Source organism: Gymnoscopelus microlampas (genome assembly GCF_963454915.1).
Source record: "Gymnoscopelus microlampas genome assembly, chromosome: 21".
NCBI lineage: Eukaryota > Metazoa > Chordata > Actinopteri > Myctophiformes > Myctophidae > Gymnoscopelus > Gymnoscopelus microlampas.
The window spans coordinates 9,664,174-9,684,232 of NC_139958.1; the positions used below are offsets into that span (position 1 = coordinate 9,664,174).

The 20,059-nt window shown below is 41.3% G+C and overlaps 1 protein-coding gene and 1 long non-coding RNA gene across 5 annotated transcripts in view; one reads left to right on the forward strand and one right to left on the reverse strand.

The window, feature by feature from the left end:
• Positions 1-20,059, forward strand: part of LOC311037530 — a 439,052-nt gene that overhangs the window by 114,892 nt on the left and 304,101 nt on the right. The window lies entirely within an intron of this gene.
• On the reverse strand, positions 4,938-20,011 carry LOC311037432 (uncharacterized protein). 4 transcript variants are annotated; one of them, XM_084046595.1, is made up of 7 exons: positions 19,891-20,011; positions 14,489-14,635; positions 12,243-12,696; positions 11,284-11,538; positions 10,537-10,808; positions 7,748-9,641; positions 4,938-7,603 (listed from the first exon to the last, which is right to left on the reverse strand). In XM_084046595.1, the coding sequence occupies exons 2-7, from the start codon at positions 14,614-14,616 to the stop codon at positions 6,677-6,679; spliced, it is 3,930 nt and encodes a 1,309-aa protein (XP_083902721.1). In that variant the 5' UTR covers positions 14,617-14,635; positions 19,891-20,011; the 3' UTR covers positions 4,938-6,676. The 4 variants fall into 4 exon arrangements, with proteins under 4 accessions (XP_083902721.1, XP_083902718.1, XP_083902720.1 ...); XM_084046592.1 differs by having other exon boundaries at positions 4,938-9,641; XM_084046594.1 differs by lacking the exon at positions 19,891-20,011 and adding an exon at positions 15,856-15,982 and having other exon boundaries at positions 4,938-9,641.

The window sequence follows — 20,059 nt, forward strand, 5'->3', positions numbered from 1 at the left end:
CCCATCGGTGGTGTTGTGTTGCCATGTATGCTTATTTCTAAGCGTCTTTGGGCTTGAGTTTCTGTAAAGTAATACTAATAATAATTAATTGTATTTATATAATAATGCACTTTACATTTGTGAAAATCTCAAACTGCTACAATATGCACATGCATAAAAAAAGAATCATCACACCATTAAAAACATCTAAGAACTGAAACAAAACATTGTTTCAGTTTTCAGCTTGTTTCTAAAGTGTAGTTGTTTATTTGGGCTTGCTTCCAAAAATGTTTTGATTATTGTTTAAACCAGTGGTTCTCAAATATTTTCATGTCAAGGAAAGGACCCCCACACTTATGTGTATGTGTCCACGGAAACCCATATGAAATTATTATTTGTGCCAGCCAGACCCCCCATACAAGATTTGTGTTAAAAAATATTCCACATTTTGCACTCCCCCCCCCCCCACAAGATTTATTTTTGAATAATAGCAGATCTACAAGCTCACAATATGTCGCGACGCGTTGTGAGCTTGTAGATTGGCAATTGCCAATAAAGCCCTTTGAATTGAAATTGATTGGCTATTTTCAGCTACCTAGTCGCTTGTTATGGACTATGTTTTCATAGACCCTGGTTGCTTATTTCTCTCGCAAAATCTGGCAACGCTAGCTGTGGTCATTCATGGATTTGTAGCCCAAGTTTGGGTCCCAAGAGTCCCTTAGTTCCTAGAAATGCAAATGCACTGCAGTGGAGTCAAAAAAGTATAGTGACTATATGATATATATATATGGGAATATGTTTATAATGCCAATACAAGAGTGAAATAAAATGTAATATCAGTCCTTTACATTAAAAAGATTGAGAACCACTGATCTAGAATAAAGAAATGTAACACAGATGTGTAACATTGCAACACATTGCAATCACACATGTACACATGCACATAGGCTACTAACTATACAGATATGTGAGTTTTTGTCATTTCAAACTCTTTTGTGTTTGTAATAGGCCAAGTATAGACTATGTGTGTCCCTGATGTCTTGGTACAGTTGGCAGTATAAACTTTAAGTGAAACTCGCAGATTACACCCAGTGTAAAGTAACATTTACTCTATAGGCATACTGTACTTTTTTAAAATGTATTTTTACTTTACTGGAGTATTTCCAGTACTTTTACTCCACTACATCTCAGAGGCAAATATTGTACTTTTACTCCACTACACTTAGTTGACAAGTTTAGTTACTAGTTTCTTTATTGATTTAGATTATTATTACAAAACATGCATTAACCACTTCAGCTCTGTATACATTTCGGCCATTTGAAAATAGCCGATCTACAAGCTCACAGGCTATTTTCAAAAATATTTGTATACATTTGGCACCTTGCAAAATATGAGACCTTCTGCATAATGAGTAGCCTACTTTTACTTCTGTACTTAAAGTATTTTTTGACAACAATACTTAGGCTATGTGCTTTTACTCAAGTAGGCTAAATATAGAATTCCTGACTTTTACTTGTAACAGAGTATTTCTACATTGCAGTATTGATACTTTTTTCACCACTGAGCAGCAGGTTATCTGAACGTTCAACATTCTTTCTTTGCTAAAGAAAGACAGTAGTTCACATTCACATAACTTTACAATTGGAGCAGTGGGTGATAATGGTTCGTATGGGCAGGTCCTTTGTTATTGTGGCACTTGCAAATCAAGTGATTTACAAATGCCTGCATGGGCTGTGAGAATGTGTTCATTTGTATTCACGAGCTTCATTGAGAGTGAAATCGGGCCATCAACCTGGAGGATGGCACAGCACATTCCATTTAGCAAAGTGACTGCTTTCTAACATGCTGCCAGTGTGTTTTTCTACATGTGGTTACACCATAAGACAGATACATCATAACCAAAACAAAATTGATACAGGATAGGTGGGCACTAGGACAGGCACGACGTAAAATTACCTATTTTGTCCAAAATGTAAATGTGCCAATTTTGTCCAAAATATAAACAAATAAATACAATAAAAATAATTTGAAAAATGGTCTTCAGTAATGTAAACTATACATGATGTGAACATTCACGGTACATCATTATTTAATTGTATCCTTCAACTTCTTGTTTAATCCCCCAAATGACTGGATATGTATATAGGTTTTGTAGCAGTTGTAGAAATATTACACCTAATTGTCGAACGTTCTAAGCATGTATAATAGTATACTAGTACCAGTATAGCCTACTTTACTTTAATACCATTTCTCTAATATTTTATTATTTTTACATTTTGGACAAAATAGCCAATTTTACATTGAGGTGCCCAGATGTCCTTATTGCCCACCTTTGTCTCCACAATAATCCATCATAACCAAATATAGCTAGGCCTACAAAACCTATGAAACTATACGCTATAGCAGCTGAAAAGGAGTATTGTGCTTGTTAAAGTAGACTAAAACTCTCAATTCATAGGGTGCAACCTTAGTTTCCATTCGATGTTGTCTGACCCCACTGCGGGTAGTATCACCAATACTGCGCCCTGGTGGTAACTTCATGCTACGGCATGTTTCACAATAGTGAATACACACACTAGTCTGAGGAAAGTCTAGAAGTATGTCTGCTGTCTAGCCTGTGTTTGAGTTTGTTTATTAGCACAAGAAAAATGTTGGTTACAGAAAAAAAGCAAAGGCTGTGCTGGAGAATTTAGAAGCACATGCATATGGCTTATGGAAGAACCGTCCCCTCAGTTAATTACACAATGATTACAAACACTGGGATTTATTTTTAATAGGCTACAATTTTAGTATAGTCTCATAAAGTAGGCTAATGTTTCATATTATTTCACTTGACCATGCATTCCTTTGCAGTGGTGTAAAGTAACTTAAGTACATTTACCCAAGTACTGTATAGTACAATGTTTGAGGCATTTCTTATTTTACTGGAGTATTTCCAATTTTCAGTAGGCTACTTCTACTCCACTACATCTAGTGGTCCACTACATCAGGCAAATATTATACTGATATGGTTTTGTACTAATAATCGAAATCTACAAATAAAAGTAACTACAAACTAAAGTTTTCAAATAATTGTAGTGGAGTAAAAGTACAATATTTGCCTCTGAGATGTAGTGGAGTAGAAGTAAAAGTAGGGAAATACTCCAGTAAAGTAAACAATACCTCAACATTGTACTTGAGTACATGTACTTAGTTACTTACACCACTGACAATCACAGGGCGAAGACTGTCTAACGCCACAATGGCCAGGGGAAATTGTATTATATTTAAATACTGGGTTAAAAGGCTACATTTACAATATTTTCAACAGCAAAGCTATCCTAGAAGTTGGGACCAGTACATATATCTCATCTCTTTGTGAAGGATGTATGTGGATCTACAAGCATGAGAAAAATGCCAAAACAAATTGCAATATGATATATTCAAATCCAGTGCAGTCCACTTGATGTTGTTTTTTTTTTTATCAACACATGAAACAAAATTGAAATGCCCAAAGAATGCAGTGTATAAAACACAGATTCTGTTTTTCACAAATCACATCTTCGTAAATAGTAAAGTCATCAGTTTTAATTTACCTCTGAGAGTGTAAATGTAACCAAATGGACCCTATTTGTTTGTGCATTCACTGAGTTCAATAAAAACAGATGATTATTTTTCCTGTGTTTTGATCTTGGTCATGCACCAGGTCAGGACCTAAACTACATTTGAGATAATTGAAAACAGGGACTGGAGCCCTTTTAATTTAATTATGCACAAATTAATTAAATATTAAATGTGTGTATTTATATGTATTAAATAAATACATGAGTCAATAACAAAATAGATACATAAATAACACATGTAAAAATAAAAAAGAATGCATTTACTTGAATCGCCACAACAATCTGCTATTCAATATGTCACAGTTAAATACTTAAACCCTATGTCAAATAGCAAAAATAGCTACAATGCATCACATTGCGTTGCAATGCAACACACTGTAAGTTTGTGGATCTCCTATTTTCTTGGCCTGTGTAACACTGTGTTGGACAGTACTTGGTGCACTGTGTTTCCCACAACACCAAACAATTGCTCACAGCTTGTAGATTGGCAACCGGACAAAATTATTAGGCAGAGGATTCCCATTGTCAGATTAGATTTAGGATTTAGTATAGAATTCTACAGCTGTCTATAATATACTGTAGGTGAGGAGAGAACAGTGGAGAGAGTCAAATAGTGAAATTAAACTGTTCCTCGTTTAGCATGGGGACCACCTGGAACCCCCTCAGTGTCAAGGACCCCTCCTTTCTGGTGCTAAGCTTAGAGGGCTTTTCTAGGACCCTTTACAAATTGCAGACATGCTCTTTTATGGCGCTTTTGAAGGAGGGTAAGGAGTCACACTTTTTTATGTTTGGTGGAAGGGTATTCCACATTTTGGTGGCATAGCAGTATGGCATATAGCAGTATGTGTCCTCAGGACACTCAGGTGTCCTAAGGTGTCCTGACTGAGTGTCCTCTACCCTAAGCCATCCCACCCTATAGCATAATGGGCAGGGGTTAGGTGAGTTCTGGGTGTGAGGCCAAGTAGTAACCTGACCAGTTTGTTTTGAGAGGTCTGTTTTAATGCCTTTGTGGTGCTAATTTAAAGTACCATGAGGTGCATGCATAGTATAAATGACATTGGGTGAGTGCTGCAGCTAGTGTCCTCAATGTGTTCCCACTGACCACAGAGGAGATGCTGAATAGAAATCTTGTTCTTTGGTTGACGCTGTAGTATGATCAAGTATGCTACACAAAAAGTTAAAATATGGAGATAAGAGGTTTCTGCCCGACAGCAACAATATTCAAGTCCTTACTGAATGTCAATGAAAGTCAATGTTCTTGTTGGCAGAACTAACATTGGTCATCTTCCCCATATGACTAAAGACCCTGATGCCCAAAACCCCTCATAATGAATCAATACAACAAGATAAAAAAAAAAGCACTGATATGTTTAATCAATGTGCAGGAAAACTGTACATGACCCTGAGCCAATAACGACATGCTAAACTAATCTTTATTTTAAAACATCATCGATTTTTAAAGTGCTTTCAATTTCTCTACATTCATTGTGCCTGAAGAATTACAGTATGTTTGCAAAACATCACATTATAACATTGCTATATTTGCACTGTGCAGTACAGTAGCGTACAGTACAGCATGTGAGGTTCATTCACCTTTACCCTGCCAGTATGTGTGAAACGTATCAAGTTGTCTACCGCAGTGGTTCTCAACCTTTTCATGCTGTGACCCCCCAAAATAATCATATTTGAACTAGGAGTAGGGACCCCCCACCCTCACAAGCACTTGGAATTGTAGGAGTTGAGGTTTGACTCGGTTCCATAGATAAATATTGTGAAAATAGCCGATCTACAAGCTCAAACGCCTCGCGTATACGCCTCGTATATTATTTGACAATTTGGCCAATGTTTGACCTGTTTGTATAGTATAGTTTGTCGATTACTTTTGTTGCAGTAATGGTCTTAGTTCTTTTCTTTCTTTCTTTCTTTTTAAGTAATAATAAAAAGGCCTTAAAAGTCCTTAAATTGTTACTTCACAATCATGTGGGGACCCCCCTGGGGGTCCCGACCCACAGGTTGAGAACCACTGGTCTACCGTGTACATTATACATGATCTCTGTCACAAAGACAAATTCCTATGATTCAAATATGATTGGATGGATGCATTTACTACTGTTGATTTTATTTTTTAATAAACTCTGTTGTTATTTGAACTCTGATGAATGTCCGATGGATTCTGAAAATAACAACAATACATCAAGTCCTCAAGTCCTTTCTCCATATCTCTAACATCTTGCTCAGCTTCAGGTTCAGGCTCCACACAGCCTCTCTTGACATGGAAGACACGTGTCCTTCAAGTCTCAGGTCACATTTTGTTCTTCAGATAGGCAGGAGGTTCAGAAACCTCCAACAGACCCCCCCCCACCAACATTAGCTAGTTGAGAGTTTCAAGTGTGAGTTTTCCCCGGTAGCGCACGCGGGGGGTCTGGGGGGGGGTGGCGCCACCCTGTGATCGACCGCGAATAGCCTCTATAGGATCAACGCCCTTAGACGGGTTCCACCAATCAGACGACTCAGCCTTGGGAAACTTGACTTGATGAAAGTGCATGTGAGGCTTTGGAGTCAGGTGTCTGTACAGCCGACAGCCGTTGTGGACTAGTTTCCTGGGTTCAAGAGTTCAAGAGTTTCCACTTTCAACCTGATGTCCCTATTTTGGGCATGCCATTATATGGTATAGTTTATTTCTTTTAAAAGTTTTGGAAGAAAAAAAAAATGTGTAAAACATTTAGTAAAAAAAAAAAAAATCGGGGTGGCTCAACCGCACAGAAAATACCATTAAGGCTCAATCCTTTGCGCAGCCGGCCCAGGGTTTGAATCCAACCTGATCGAGGTTCGTTGCTGCATGTCCTTCCTCATCTCTCTCTCTCTCCCCTTGTTTCCAGTGTCTCTCTAAATAAAGCATGCCAAAAATAAATCAGCAAAAATAGCCAATCGATAAAACGCAACCGCCATGTGACGAATTATAAAATAGGGCTGAAGTGGTTAAAGGAGCGGATGAAGAACTGCCAGGATACAGCCCACTGAGCCCAATCGCAGAGAGGGAGGAGCCTTCCCATTGGGCGTAATAACAACACTCATTGCACTGCTAGTTATCATGTTAATGGTGGTTGTCTCTGTCAGGATATGCGGGCGTGGTGCATTTCCAACTCTCTGACCATTCAGACAGTGTCACAGCGTCCTCTGCAGACGTCTTCAGTCCGGGATGTTTCTGGGTCCTGTTGTCGGTGGAGAAGAACATCACGTCGTCTTCGGCGCCCAGGTGCCGTCTACAGAGCCTCCAGGATTCTCTCCAGATGGCGTCCAGGCCCTCTCCTTCCCTGTCCTCTTCCTCCGCGCCGGTTTCTCCTCCTTTGTGGAGCTTGCAGACCGTCCAGGAATGCCTCCAAGAGGAGAAGGTGGCGTTGAGTTTGTGGAACTGCAGATGGAGAGGAACCTTCGGTTCTTGCGCCTCGTTCTCCTTCTCCTCCTCCTCTTGTTCCTGTGTCTCCAGTACATCCTCTGTTTGTGTCTCCTCCTCATCCTCCTCTTCTGGTTCCTGTGTCTCCAGTACATCCTCTGTTTGTGTCTCCTCCTCCTCATCCTCCTCTTCTGGTTCCTGTGTCTCCAGTACATCCTCTGTTTGTGTCTCATCCTCATCCTCCTCTTCTGGCTCCTGTGTCTCCAGTACATCCTCTGTTTGTGTCTCCTCCTCCTCCTCCTCCTCCTCATCTTGTTCCTGTGTCTCCAGTACATCCTCTGTTTGTGTCTCATCCTCCTCTTCTGGTTCCTGTGTCTCCAGTTCATCCTCTGTTTGTGTCTCATCCTCCTCTTCTGGTTCCTGTGTCTCCAGTACGTCCTCTGTTTGTGTCTCCTCCTCATCCTCCTCCTCTTGTTCCTGTGTCTCCAGTACATCCTCTGTTTGTGTCTCCTCCTCCTCCTCCTCTTCTGGTTCCTGTGTCTCCAGTACATCATCTGTTTGTGTCTCCTCCTCATCCTCCTCATCTTGTTCCTGTGTCTCCAGTACATCCTCTGTTTGTGTCTCATCCTCCTCTTCTGGTTCCTGTGTCTCCAGTACATCCTCTGTTTGTGTCTCATCCTCATCCTCCTCTTCTGGTTCCTGTGTCTCCAGTACATCCTCTGTTTGTGTCTCATCCTCATCCTCCTCTTCTGGTTCCTGTGTCTCCAGTACATCCTCTGTTTGTGTCTCATCCTCATCCTCCTCTTCTGGTTCCTCCATCAACTCCAGCTCCTCCTTCACCTGCGTCACTGCTGCTCCACATTTCTCCAGCCAACCAAGAAAGTTCCACCAATGACAAGAGTCCTCCTCGTCCTTTTTCTCCGGTTCCACCTTCTCTTCTGTCTCCTCGTCTGCCCCTTCTGGTTCCTCCTCCTCCTCTTCCTCCTCCTTCTCTTCGTCATCTTCCTCTTTGTGTCCCCCCATCTCCTCCTCCAAAACCATCTTCATCTCCTTCCAGCTCCACATCATGGGAGTTTTCTGTTTCTCCCGTTCGTCGTCGTCATCGTCATTGATGCCGTCCTCCTCCACCTTCTCCTCAGCTTTTCCTTCTTTCTCTTCCTCTATGTCCTCCTTCTCCTCCTCTTCCTCATCTTCACCATTGGCCACCTCCCCTTTCTCATCCTTCCCTTTGGCCACTACTTCTCCTTCTTTTTCTTCCTCTTCTTCTTCTTCTTCTTCCTCCTCTTCCTGCTCCTGTACTGTTTCTTTTTTCACCTCTGCCACCACTGAGTTGTTTCTAAATTGTCTGTACTTCCTCATCCTCTCAAAGGGATCATATTTGGCTGTTGGCTCTTGAACCTCTTCTTCTTCTTCTTCTTCTTCTTCTTCTTCCTCCTCCTCTTCCTCGTCTTCTTCACCATTGGCCACCTCCTCTTTCTCATCCTTCCCTTTGGCCACTACTTCTCCATCATCCTCCTCTTTGACCTGCTCTTCCTCATCTGTCTCCTCCTCTTCCTCAGCTTTTCCTTCTTTCTCTTCCTCTATGTCCTCCTTCTCCTCCTCTTCCTCATCTTCACCATTGGCCACCTCCTCTTTCTCATCCTTCCCTTTGGCCACTACTTCTCCTTCTTTTTCTTCCTCTTCTTCTTCTTCTTCTTCCTGCTCTTCCTCCTCCTGTTCTGTCTCTTTTTTCACCTCTGCCACCACTGAGTTGTTTCTAAATTGTCTGTACTTCCTCATCCTCTCAAAGGGATCATATTTGGCTATTGGCTCTTGAACCTCTTCTTCTTCTTCTTCTTCTTCTTCTTCTTCTTCTTCCTCCTCCTCTTCCTCATCTTCTTCACCATTGGCCACCTCCTCTTTCTCATCCTTCCCTTTGGCCACTACTTCTCCATCATCCTCCTCTTTGACCTGCTCTTCCTCATCTGTCTCCTCCTCTTTGACAGCTTCTTCTTCCTCCACTTTGACCTCCTCTTCATCCTCTGCTTCCTCCTGCTCTTCCTCTTCCTCCTCCTCCTGTTCTGTCTCTTTTTTCACCTCTGCCACCACTGAGTTGTTTCTAAATTGTCTGTACCTCCTCATCCTCTCAAAGGGATCATATTTGGCTATTGGCTCTATTGGCTCTTCTTCTTCTTCTTCTTCTTCTTCTTCTTCATCTTCTTCTTCTTCTTCCTCCTCCTCTTCTTCCTCCTGTTCTGTTTCTTTTTTCACCTCTGCCACCACTGGGCTATAATTGCTAAATTGTCTGTACCTCCTCATCCTCTCAAAGGGATCATATTTGGCTATTGGCTCTTGAACCTCTTCTTCTTCTTCTTCCTCTTCCTCTTCCTCTTCTTCTTCTTCTTCTTCTTCTTCTTCTTCTTCTTCTTCTTCTTCTTCTTCTTCTTCTTCTTCCTCTTCCTCTTCCTCTTCTTCTTCTTCCTCTTCTTCTTCTTCCTCCTCCTCTTCCATCTCTTTATAACCTTCCCAAGACCAGATTTTGGGAACAGTCCACGACTCCTGCCACTTTGTGGCATCAGGTGCCTTCTTTTCCAGCCTTGAGGTGAGAAGGAGATTCAGGGCCCTGCGGCGGCTCATTAGCATGTCAACGTGACGATGCTGGGACTCCACTGATGCCTTACTCCACCTGTGGGTAAAAATATCATTAATTTTGTGTTTTTTTTGTTTGATTTCCTTACTTTCTCAATGATTTAATTCAGTTTGGTTAGATTTTATTTCATTTACCCACCAGCTGCTTTTCTAGTAAACAATACTGATTATCAAATGTTAAGGGTAACATCACTTGGGAATCAGAAGGTTCCCGGTTTGGTCCCCTTGGCATCAAGTCATACTCATAGTGTCTTTGAAGTAAAACTATGAACCCCTAACACAAACCTTTTCATGTCAAGGACCCCCAAATTGACACTTATTAGACCGTGGACCCCCCATTTGAAAAGATATTCCAGGGACCCCCATAAGAGAAGATTTTTACAGCTCTAGCAGTGATTCTCAACCATTTTAATTTCAAGGACCCCCAGTTTGACATGCATTAGGCTACGAACCCCCAGTTAATGGCATTTCTATCTCTGGGACCCCAATTTATATTGTAAAATCAATGTTAATTTGACTCTGAGAGTGTACAAATGGAACCAAATGGACCCGTTAGGGTTCATTTGGTTCCATTTGTACACTCTCAGAGTTACAGACCCATAAGGGTCCATTTGGTTCATAACTATCGATCATTTAGCTGGGGACCCCCTGGAACTCCCTCAAGGACTGTTGGGGGTCCCCGGACCCCACTTTGAGAACCAATAACTAGATGCTTACTTTACTGTAATTTAATTATTTTCACACTATTTACTTGATCATTCACCCTGTCGTTATGTGACGAGAGTTCATACTACTTACTCTGATATACGAGCATCTGCTAAATGCCTAAATTGGCAATTGAAGATGGGTTAAATGCCATATGTGCAATGAATTAATGAATCTACCCTTCCTGGGAAAGAGTAGATGGCATGGCATGGCATTTAAAATCTCACCTCGTCCCCTGGCAGTAACCCCAGGAGGAGCACCAGTTCTTGTGAAGCTCCTCCTCCGCGTTCCGTGGAGGAACACAAGACACCTGCCAGGACTCCTTCCAGGCTGGGAGCACCACGTCAGTGATCTGGCTCATCTTCATTGATATGGTGTCGGTGGTGGTCGTTGTGCTTCTGCGTTCTTTCAGATTGCTTCTGCGTTCTTTCAGATTATCCCGGAGACTGCACTCGGCTCTGGAAGATTTCCATGAGTTTTCCCAGCCTGAAGGCATGGACTGTGGATGATGGACAATGATAATGTTAAGAAAGAAAGAAAGAAAGACAGACAGACAGACAGACAGACAGACAGACAGACAGACAGACAGACAGACAGACAGACAGACAGACAGACAGACAGACAGACAGACAGACAGAACAAAGTCTATGATGAATGTTCAAAAATACAAATTATTTTATTTGATCCTTATCACCTAAAATCCAAATCAATAAACGTTACTTTGAGACTGTCCAATCTGCACCTTGTTCATTTCTTGTTTATTTCTTATTTTGTATTGTATTGTATTTTGAATTGTCATTTTTAATAAACTGTTGGTCATGGAAAGAAACAAATCACCTCTCATACAGTACTATTAAAACGCAACCCAGACCAGTGGAGGTGTTTTGGTCCATGGTGAGAGGTTGGGTTCATCCCTACTGCATCGTGGTGAAAGAAGCTAGGTTACACAATTACCTCCCTGTCCCCACGCTCACCTGTTCCTCCAGATCTTGAAGTTCTGTCAGGGTGTCTCTGGGACGTGTTGGTTGATACTCGGCCCAGTCGATGTCCCAGCATTTCTTTTGCTGCCTGAAGACAAATATCATCATCTTCCAAGTGCGAGCCCAGGAGGGAACTTCGTAAACAGTTATTTCTGGCTTGTACCGCCCAAAGTGTACAGCCTCCGATAAAACCTCCCAGTGTGGTGGGGTTATATCATCGCAGAGTTCCAGCTGATTTGGGTTTCTCACCTGAGAATGGAAAACGATAATGAAATTCAGCACCCAATACATGTTTATTGTGTCATGTAGGCTAGATCATGGCACATGGTCATGCTATGCAACTAGGATCTGGCATCTAGATCAGGGGTCTTCAACAGGGGGTCCGGGACCCCTAGGGGGTCCTCGGGGCTACTACAGGGGGGGCCGCCAAATCTTTGTGTGATAAGATTCTTTTTTAAGATTATAACCACTTGAAACCTACAGTAGCATCCATATTCTGAGGGGAACATAAGCCGAAAATAGCCGATCTACAAGCTCACAACGCCTTGCGCTGCGTTGCGTTGTGAGCTTGTAGATCGGCTATTTTCAGCAAAGATGTTTTTTGGGGGGAGGGGGGTTTAAGTGGTAAAAACAATACATGAAAAAAAACATGTATCCAACACAACACTACACAAGGATAGTGTTGTCAAACAAGTCTATGAAATCTATGAAAAACACAATGTTATACAATATGTAGTGGGGGTCCCTGTTTCATCTCTCTCTAATCTAAGGGGTCCTTGAGCTGGAAAACGTTGAAGACCCCTGATCTAGATAGAAATGGCCATGCAGCCATTAACTCTAAGAGTGTACAAATGGATCCAAATGGACCCTTACAACAGGTCCATTTCCATTTGTACATCTCTCAGAGTTAAATCAACACTGAGGATTTGACTCTTTAGTCGCCCCTTACCAACCTGCTGCCAAGATTGGGTCCACTCTTCATGGTCCACCGTCTGGGCCCCCAGGTCGTAACCCAAAGGCTTGTATGAGGTAATATCAGTATCAGCCAGCGGCTCAATGACTGAGAAGCTTGACCCCACCGAATCCTCTTCCTCTTCCGCCTTTTGCAGGTAGAGATACAAAGGAGGCTTCACCGCCTTCCACGATGAGTCGCCCCAGCACAGTCTGAAAACGTCCACCTCCACCGTGCGCTTCGGCCTGGGCACTTTGGGCGGCGGCCTCCTCTCCCTGGGTGGAGGCGGAGGAGGAGCCTCCACCCTGACGGGCTTCTTAGCTGGAACGACTTTGAAGCGGATCCTGGGTTTGTTTGGGTCCTCGGCACCAAGGGCGTTCAATGCCTCTTGGTATGGATCTGGTTTGGCCGGCTGGCCCTTCGAAAACTGATCGTCCCATTGCCTGTGGAGACGGCTGGTAAAACCACATACAGAAATGTATTAAAACATTACACTAATACCAAATATTATTACTTGTGTGAATATATTTTAGTTTGCACTTTGTACGTCACTCTGGATTAGAGCGTCTGCTAAATGCCTAAATTTGATTTTTTAAAATTGTATATTAATGTGTAGGACAGACAAGAGAACATAAATTAACCACATGAACCTTAGTATACATATTATGTCATAATAGGCAAACATTTGGCAAAAAGAGGCGAACTACAGAGCAGACCTACAGCCTCACTACGTGTCACGTTGCAATGCATTGTGAGCTTGTAGATCGTCTATTTTCAGCAAAGGGATTTGGTGAAGAGGGATGCAAATGAGCAGACGGAGTATAGACCCCTGTGGAACCCCGGTCAATGAAGTATACGTAGGTTTTATATAATAAAAACCGATATACTCATAATTCCTTAATGCGACTGAAGACGTCATCTGAGATGTATTCAGTGATTCATATGTTTGATTCTCATGTTACTCATTTCGTAGCTTACTGTTTTAGATCAGCTATTTCTGGCGCACCACGCTGTCAAACAACAAAGTGTAAATCAGGCTTTATCATGTAACGAATGAATGCTAAAACTCTGCTTTAATTATGACACTTGTATATTACTGCAATAAGATTTCCTAAAAAAGGATTGTAACTTGTAATCAATTTGCAAATGTAGCCGTTAGCATCGCTACTTTTACATCCAGTTTAGCTCCTCGTGGTGCAGGGCTGCCCCGGCCCGTGTTTGATTGAAAGGTGTCAGGTACTGTATTCTTCCTGTGTTTGTGTTCCATGCATCCCTCATGCTCGTAAGGTGCTTAGCTGGACCCAGTTTACTCAGTAGTACCACTGTAGCCAAATGTTCACCTTTACAAAAGAATAAATGTGGGGGAGTGGACTTCCCTCCATCCTTAAACAAGAAATGACGCAGTCATATCAGCTTGCAGCAAGCTAAACCCCTGGAAAAGTACTGTCAACTACACTGTTTCAGAGACATAGCGAATGTCATTCTTATTCTTACTGACCTGAGCAGAGACCAGAGTTTTTAATTATCTAATTATTGACCTAGGCTATTTTATCAGACAGAGCGTTGACCACGTAGTCAGATGCGAGAGGGGTGGTCCCGGTTTGGGCCATTCATCAATCAAATAGACAACGTCACACTGATAAGTAGCAGTATGCGTGCAGTTTAAACAGGGTGTTCTGTTTACCGTTCAGTCCGGGTTTAGATCCCGCCTACTGTATCCGATCATTTCCACTCACACATACATGAACACAAACAGCTGTTTCCTTGTCAGCGTTTCAAACGAAGTCCAAAAAACGTCCCATAACCATTTTCTTCATCGAACACGGCCAGCATTCTGACTAAACACACTATGTCATACATGTGTTTAGTAATGCACTTTTGCATTCTATCGTTAATTAAAACCATATTTGCCGCAGAAACGCTAAACAAGATGGCTGCTTCTGCAAAAGTGAGCTAGCCCTTTGATTGGCTGGCCGAGTGAGGAACAGCGCCACAGATTTACCAGTGGAGATATATACAGTGGCCAAAAACAGTACCACATCGACATGTTTAGATCCCATATGCTGCGTAGTTGTTTAGATGCCATATTCTGAGAGAACATGGGAAGCCTTTGGGAAGCCATTTACCAAGGCCAGCCGATGAGGAAAAAGTGTCGAGAAAGTGTCGAGAAAGTGACGACTAGTTGCAGCGTCTCTTTACTGATCAGCCCTGCGAGCTGATAAAAATGTGAATTCATTTTAATCTTACCCGTGTAGAGCACTTTTCTGTTGCCGGTCTTTCTCCATTACGTCCTTTTGGACGAAAGTCTGCATCTTCTTCTCCCATTTGTCTCTGAGCCCCTCGCTACAAACCACTGGCCTTTCCCTGGTAGACATCTTAGCATCTTAGATAGACCTACGGACGGATGGACAGACAGACGGATGGACGGACAGAGAGACAGACACATACAGACAGACAGATAGATAGATAGATAGGATGTGTTAGTCCAACACTCTTGCCATGCGTCACTGCTCGCAACAGGCTATTGACAACAACTGACTATGTCTTGTCATGACAAACTCTACCCTTGGTGACACGAGATGCCAAGCTGGCTATAATTAACCCTGCTTCGTGGCACCCCAGCCCTCTTAAAACCACAACAACAAAACTGCATCCTGTGTACTGTGCAATATTCAGGGGATAACTCATAATATCACACATAATATGTTCTTCAGTTGCCTGTCTGAATGGTGATACAAAGAACACTGTATAGCCCACTATAACAAACTATGTTAGCCCTGGCCAGGCTATGCACAGCAGAGAACAGCTATAGAGACAAGCCTCCAGACTAGAAAGCTTCTTTAAATATAGATCCCTGTGGGCAGGGGGATTCACAGGCTTAATTTGTGTCTGGGATAAGGGTTCTAGGTGGACTTAACAGCCGTTAACTTGATAAACGAGGTGGCGTTATCCAAATAACAAAGACTTCAGATAAGGAAATGAGCCTCACCGGCACCACAAGGGTTACATTTCAAGAATAATGTAAATAAAAAAGACGGTGTGTGTGTGTGTGTGTGTGTGTGTGTGTGTGTGTGTGTGTGTGTGTGTGTGTGTGTGTGTGTGTGCGTGTGCGTGTGTGTGTGTGTGTGTGTGTGTGCGATAATAGTCACATATATTGTTATTTAATTGATATTTTCACAATAGTGAACATAGCTGATCTACAAGCTCACAACACGTTGAATCGTGTGAATCGCCAGCTTGTAGGTCTGCTATTTTCTTGATACATTTTGATTAGGGCTGGGACTTTAACTGATTAATTTCGATTAATTAATTACAAAATTAATTACAAAATTTCAAAGGATTAATCAAATCCTTTGAAAATAGCAGATCTACAAGCTCTGCTGTGAGCTTGTAGATTGGATATTTTCAAATTGCCAAAGTATATATATAGGTCTGAAGTGGTTTTGTAATAATAATCAAACTCTACAAAGTAACTATCTAAAGTCAAATTGTCAAATAATTATAGTGGAGTAAAAGTACAATATTTGAGGTGTAGTGGAGTAGAAGTGAAATGATTGAAAATTGGAAATACTGCAGTAAAGTAAAAAATCCCTCAAAATTGTACTTAAACTTACAGTAATTGAGTAAATGTACTCAGTTACTTTCCACCTCTGCAATCAAGCCAACTCAATCAAGCCAACTCAATCAAGGCAACTCCCACCACCTCATCAGCGGAAAGTACTGGAGAAGTCCCCTATGACAAGTGGCTAGAATCAAATAACACCCTCATCGGGTCAGCATTTCTCCAATCTGGGAACCCATTCTGTATAAAGAAAAGAGAAATAGTCTTTGTTTTTGCCTCTGGGGGCACAACCTCCTTTTTTTGTGTTAAATAGTCCACTTCCTCCCGGGTGCTTCTGTGTTTATTCCTAACAACAACAACACTACATGTTTAAGGCAGTGGTGCTGACAGATTCTGCTGTTAGCAGAATCAGTCTTGAGAGATTATAGCATCTCTCAGACTATATGGGTGTGTTAGTCACAGTCTGTCTCTTGTCATCAGTGGCGGAAGAAGTATTCAGATATTTTAAATAAAAGTAGCCACAATATATTAAAAAGAATACCACAATATAAAAACACTCTGTTACAACTAAAAGGCCTGTGCACAAAATGTTACTTGAGCAAAAGTACAAAAGTATTGGCATCATCAAAATATACTTATAGTACCAAAAGTAAAAGTACTCAAATGTTTGAAAATAGCAGATCTACAAGCTCACAACGCGTTGCATTGCGACACGTTGTGAGCATTGAAGATTACAATGACCAACAATAGAAGCAATGGATGAGACACGTATAAACTATGAAGTATAGCCAACAAAAGTGCAGAAAGTCAAAGATTAAATGCCAAATTTAAATATCTTGTTCTTGATCTTGTTTCTATCACATACTGTATCTCATACATATTACACAGTATGACATAAGTATGAATTTGTAACTTTTATGTATAGCTACAAATTAGAAACTCATTTGAATGACAAACTTAGCTTTTGACTGCTTGTTGGCTGCCTTTCAGGACATCTGTAATAGTCAGTGAGGGTGTCCTAATTTCTTGCGTCAGCGCAGGCTGTAATATTTTGAAACGTTATAAACAAACAACCTGATGTTTGAAATAAAATGATAGTGAAGCAATCTCTGTCTCCATTTCTCTCTCTCTCTCTCTCTCTCTCTCTCGCTCTCTCTCTCTGTCGCTCTGTTCAAAAGCACTGCACTACATGAAAAGCCTATTCTATTTGTATTCTAGTAGTAATAGTAGCAGTAGGCTAAAGCTTGTACAACTGAACCGTGTACAAAAGTTGTTTTAATTGTTTAAGTTGAATTATTGACTACTATTAAGAAAAGCAAACACCAGGACCAGGAGGTGCATTAAAAAGGACCACTATCATACTAAAATGACTGAAGTTATACTTCCGGGACCAACTTCTTTGTGTTCACATGTGTTCCTTTTTGCTCACTGGTGGAAAATATATTTATTTGTGGGCAGTCTACATAGAAATGGGGAAATCTGAGAGGTGGTGCATATGAACTGCATATCCCAAATAAGACCTTAGGATACCAGCCAGCTTCCAAGAGGCTGTTTACAAGTAAACACACTTAATGATGTTCAAGCTGTGAAGCCAGGCATCTCAGATGAATGATAGCTACGGTAGCATCACATTAACATTGGCATACTAAACTGCCATTAAATACAGACGATGATGCCTTAAAGGTGCAGGGTTTCTCACAGTGGGTGCCGTGACGCAAGTCCTGGGGTGCCTCAGAATACTTTGATAATATTTGGAATTCATCAATATCACTTCAGTTTAACCACCCTCTATACTTAGTGAAACAGACCTGAATTGCACTGTACTTGGTGCGTTCTTTTTCAATCTACACCAAATCTCCTCGCCAAAAATAGCAGTTGTGAGCGTGTAGATCTGCTATTTTTGGCGAATGCTCCCCCCAGAATAGGGATAATTCAAGTGGTTAAACGTTATTTTAGTATAAAGTAGTATAAAGTTATTTTCAATCTGTCCTAAATGGAAACAGATATTCTCTCAAGTTTTCCTCATGACATACTGTATCTTAGGGGGAAATATTCACATATTGACGTAGCGTATGACATAAGGTTCAGGGGTGCCGTGGATGCTAAAGCTGTTAACAAGGGTACCCTGAGCAGTGGTGTAAAGTAACATCTGGCTGAGTAACTTCACTCAGAAAAACACATCACTCCATCCTTAAAGGCACTAAAATTCTGTAACGAAACAACAGACCTCTCAAAACAAACTAGTCAGACTACTACTAGACCTCACACCTAGGACTCAACTAACACCTGCTCATTATGCAGAAACCTCTTTTCTCCATATTTTAACTTTTAATGTAGCATACTTGATCATACTACAGCATCAACCAAAGAACAAGATTTATATTCAGCATCTCCTCTGTGGTCAGTAGGAAGGAACACACTGGCAACACTATGCGGAGCACTCATCCAATGTCATTTCGAATATGCATGCACCTCATGGTACTTTAGCACCACAAAGGTATTAAAACAGACAAACTGGTCAGGTTACTACTTGGCCTCACACCCACCCAGAACTCACCTAACCCTGCTCATTATGCTATAGGGTGGGATGGCTCAGGGTAGAGGACAGCAATTTGCAATGGGCCTTGTTTTCAAGATACTCAAGGGACCAGTGCCCATGTGCCTGTCTAACTACTTCAAAACAGTGTTGATTTTGACAGTAAATTCTGATTTAATTTTAGTCATAGTCTTTTGAATAAAATTCCATTTAGTTTTAGTCGTATTTTAGTCATCTGAAAGTTTTAGTTTTAGTCTAGTTTTAGTCGACTAAATGTTATAAGATTTTAGTCGACTAAATCTACAGTTGATTTAGTCGACTAAAATGTATTTTGGCGGTGCCTTGATGGCATCAGAATGGCTGATTTTTCACTTGGTTGCATGCTGAAAATAGCCGATCTACAAGCTCACAGCGCCTCGCAGCACGACGCATTGTGAGCTTGTAGATCTGCTATTTTCTACTTTTCTACTGGATCTCCACTCGTCCCTCCCTAACATTTTAGTCCAGTTTTTATTTGTTGACGAAATTGTCAATATATTTGGTCCTATAGTTTCAGTCATCATAGCTTAGTTTTTATTTAGTTTTCGTCAGTGAAAAAAGGTAGTCGATGAACATTTTTCGTCATAGCTTTAGTAGACAAAATCAACGCTGCTTCAAAAGAGTGAGTAACGCCCACGGGCACAACACCACACCAGAGGGAGCTCCACTGATCTCATTCCCCCCAGATTTGGCACAAACACCAAGGATGAATTGATTCTACTATTATGCCACCAACATGTGGACAGGGGTGTAAAGTAACAAAGTACATTTACTCAAGTACTGTACTTAAGTACAAATTTGAGGTATTTTTTACTTTACTTGAGTATTTCCAATTCTCAGTACTTTTACTTCTACTCCACTACATCTCAGAGGCAAATATTGTACTTTTACTCCACTACAAGACTCAGAGTTACAGACCCATAAGGGTGCATTTGGTTCCTATCCATCATTTAGCTGGTGACCCCCTGGAACCCACTCAAGTACCCCTGGGGGTCCCCGGACCCCACTTTGAGAACCAATGAGCTAGACTACACTGGCTCCCTGTGTCTCGCAGAGTCTATTTTAAAGTCCTTCTAGACTTGTTTTGAAAGCTCTCAACAGGTTAGGCCCGGCTTACGTCACAGATTCCACGTTGTATTATGTTCCTTGCAGGAGCCCTTAGATCCTCTACTGCAGGCTTGCTATAGATAATAAGCATAACCCTACTACCACAATAAAACTGGACGTGCAGATTTATTCAGTTATGTTATTGAGGCTGTATAGATCATTAGCATTTTTAATGTACATTTCCTCTAAATTTGTATAAATTCAGCACATGGATTTCCCCTCCAAACCCACAAAACAAATATAGTTTTCTTTTTACCCAATACATGAAAACCAATGGAGAAATAGCTCTTGAATGATTTGCATTACATTATTTGATCCTTTAAACTGCACTGAACGGAACTGAATGAAAACGAATCTGACCTGAGAAAACCATGCCATGGCAAGCTACAGTACATCAAAACTTACCTATTGTCTTTCCTTTGGTGTGTTTGCCTGTATGTCTGTCTGTTTGTCTGTGCGTCTCTCTGTGTATGTATTCAGTGTGGTCTCGTGCGGTAACTTAGTTTTACTGCTTGTCATGTAGTTGGTTAGCTCACTTTGCAGGGCTCTGCTCAAGCCTTGAGTCTATTTTTAC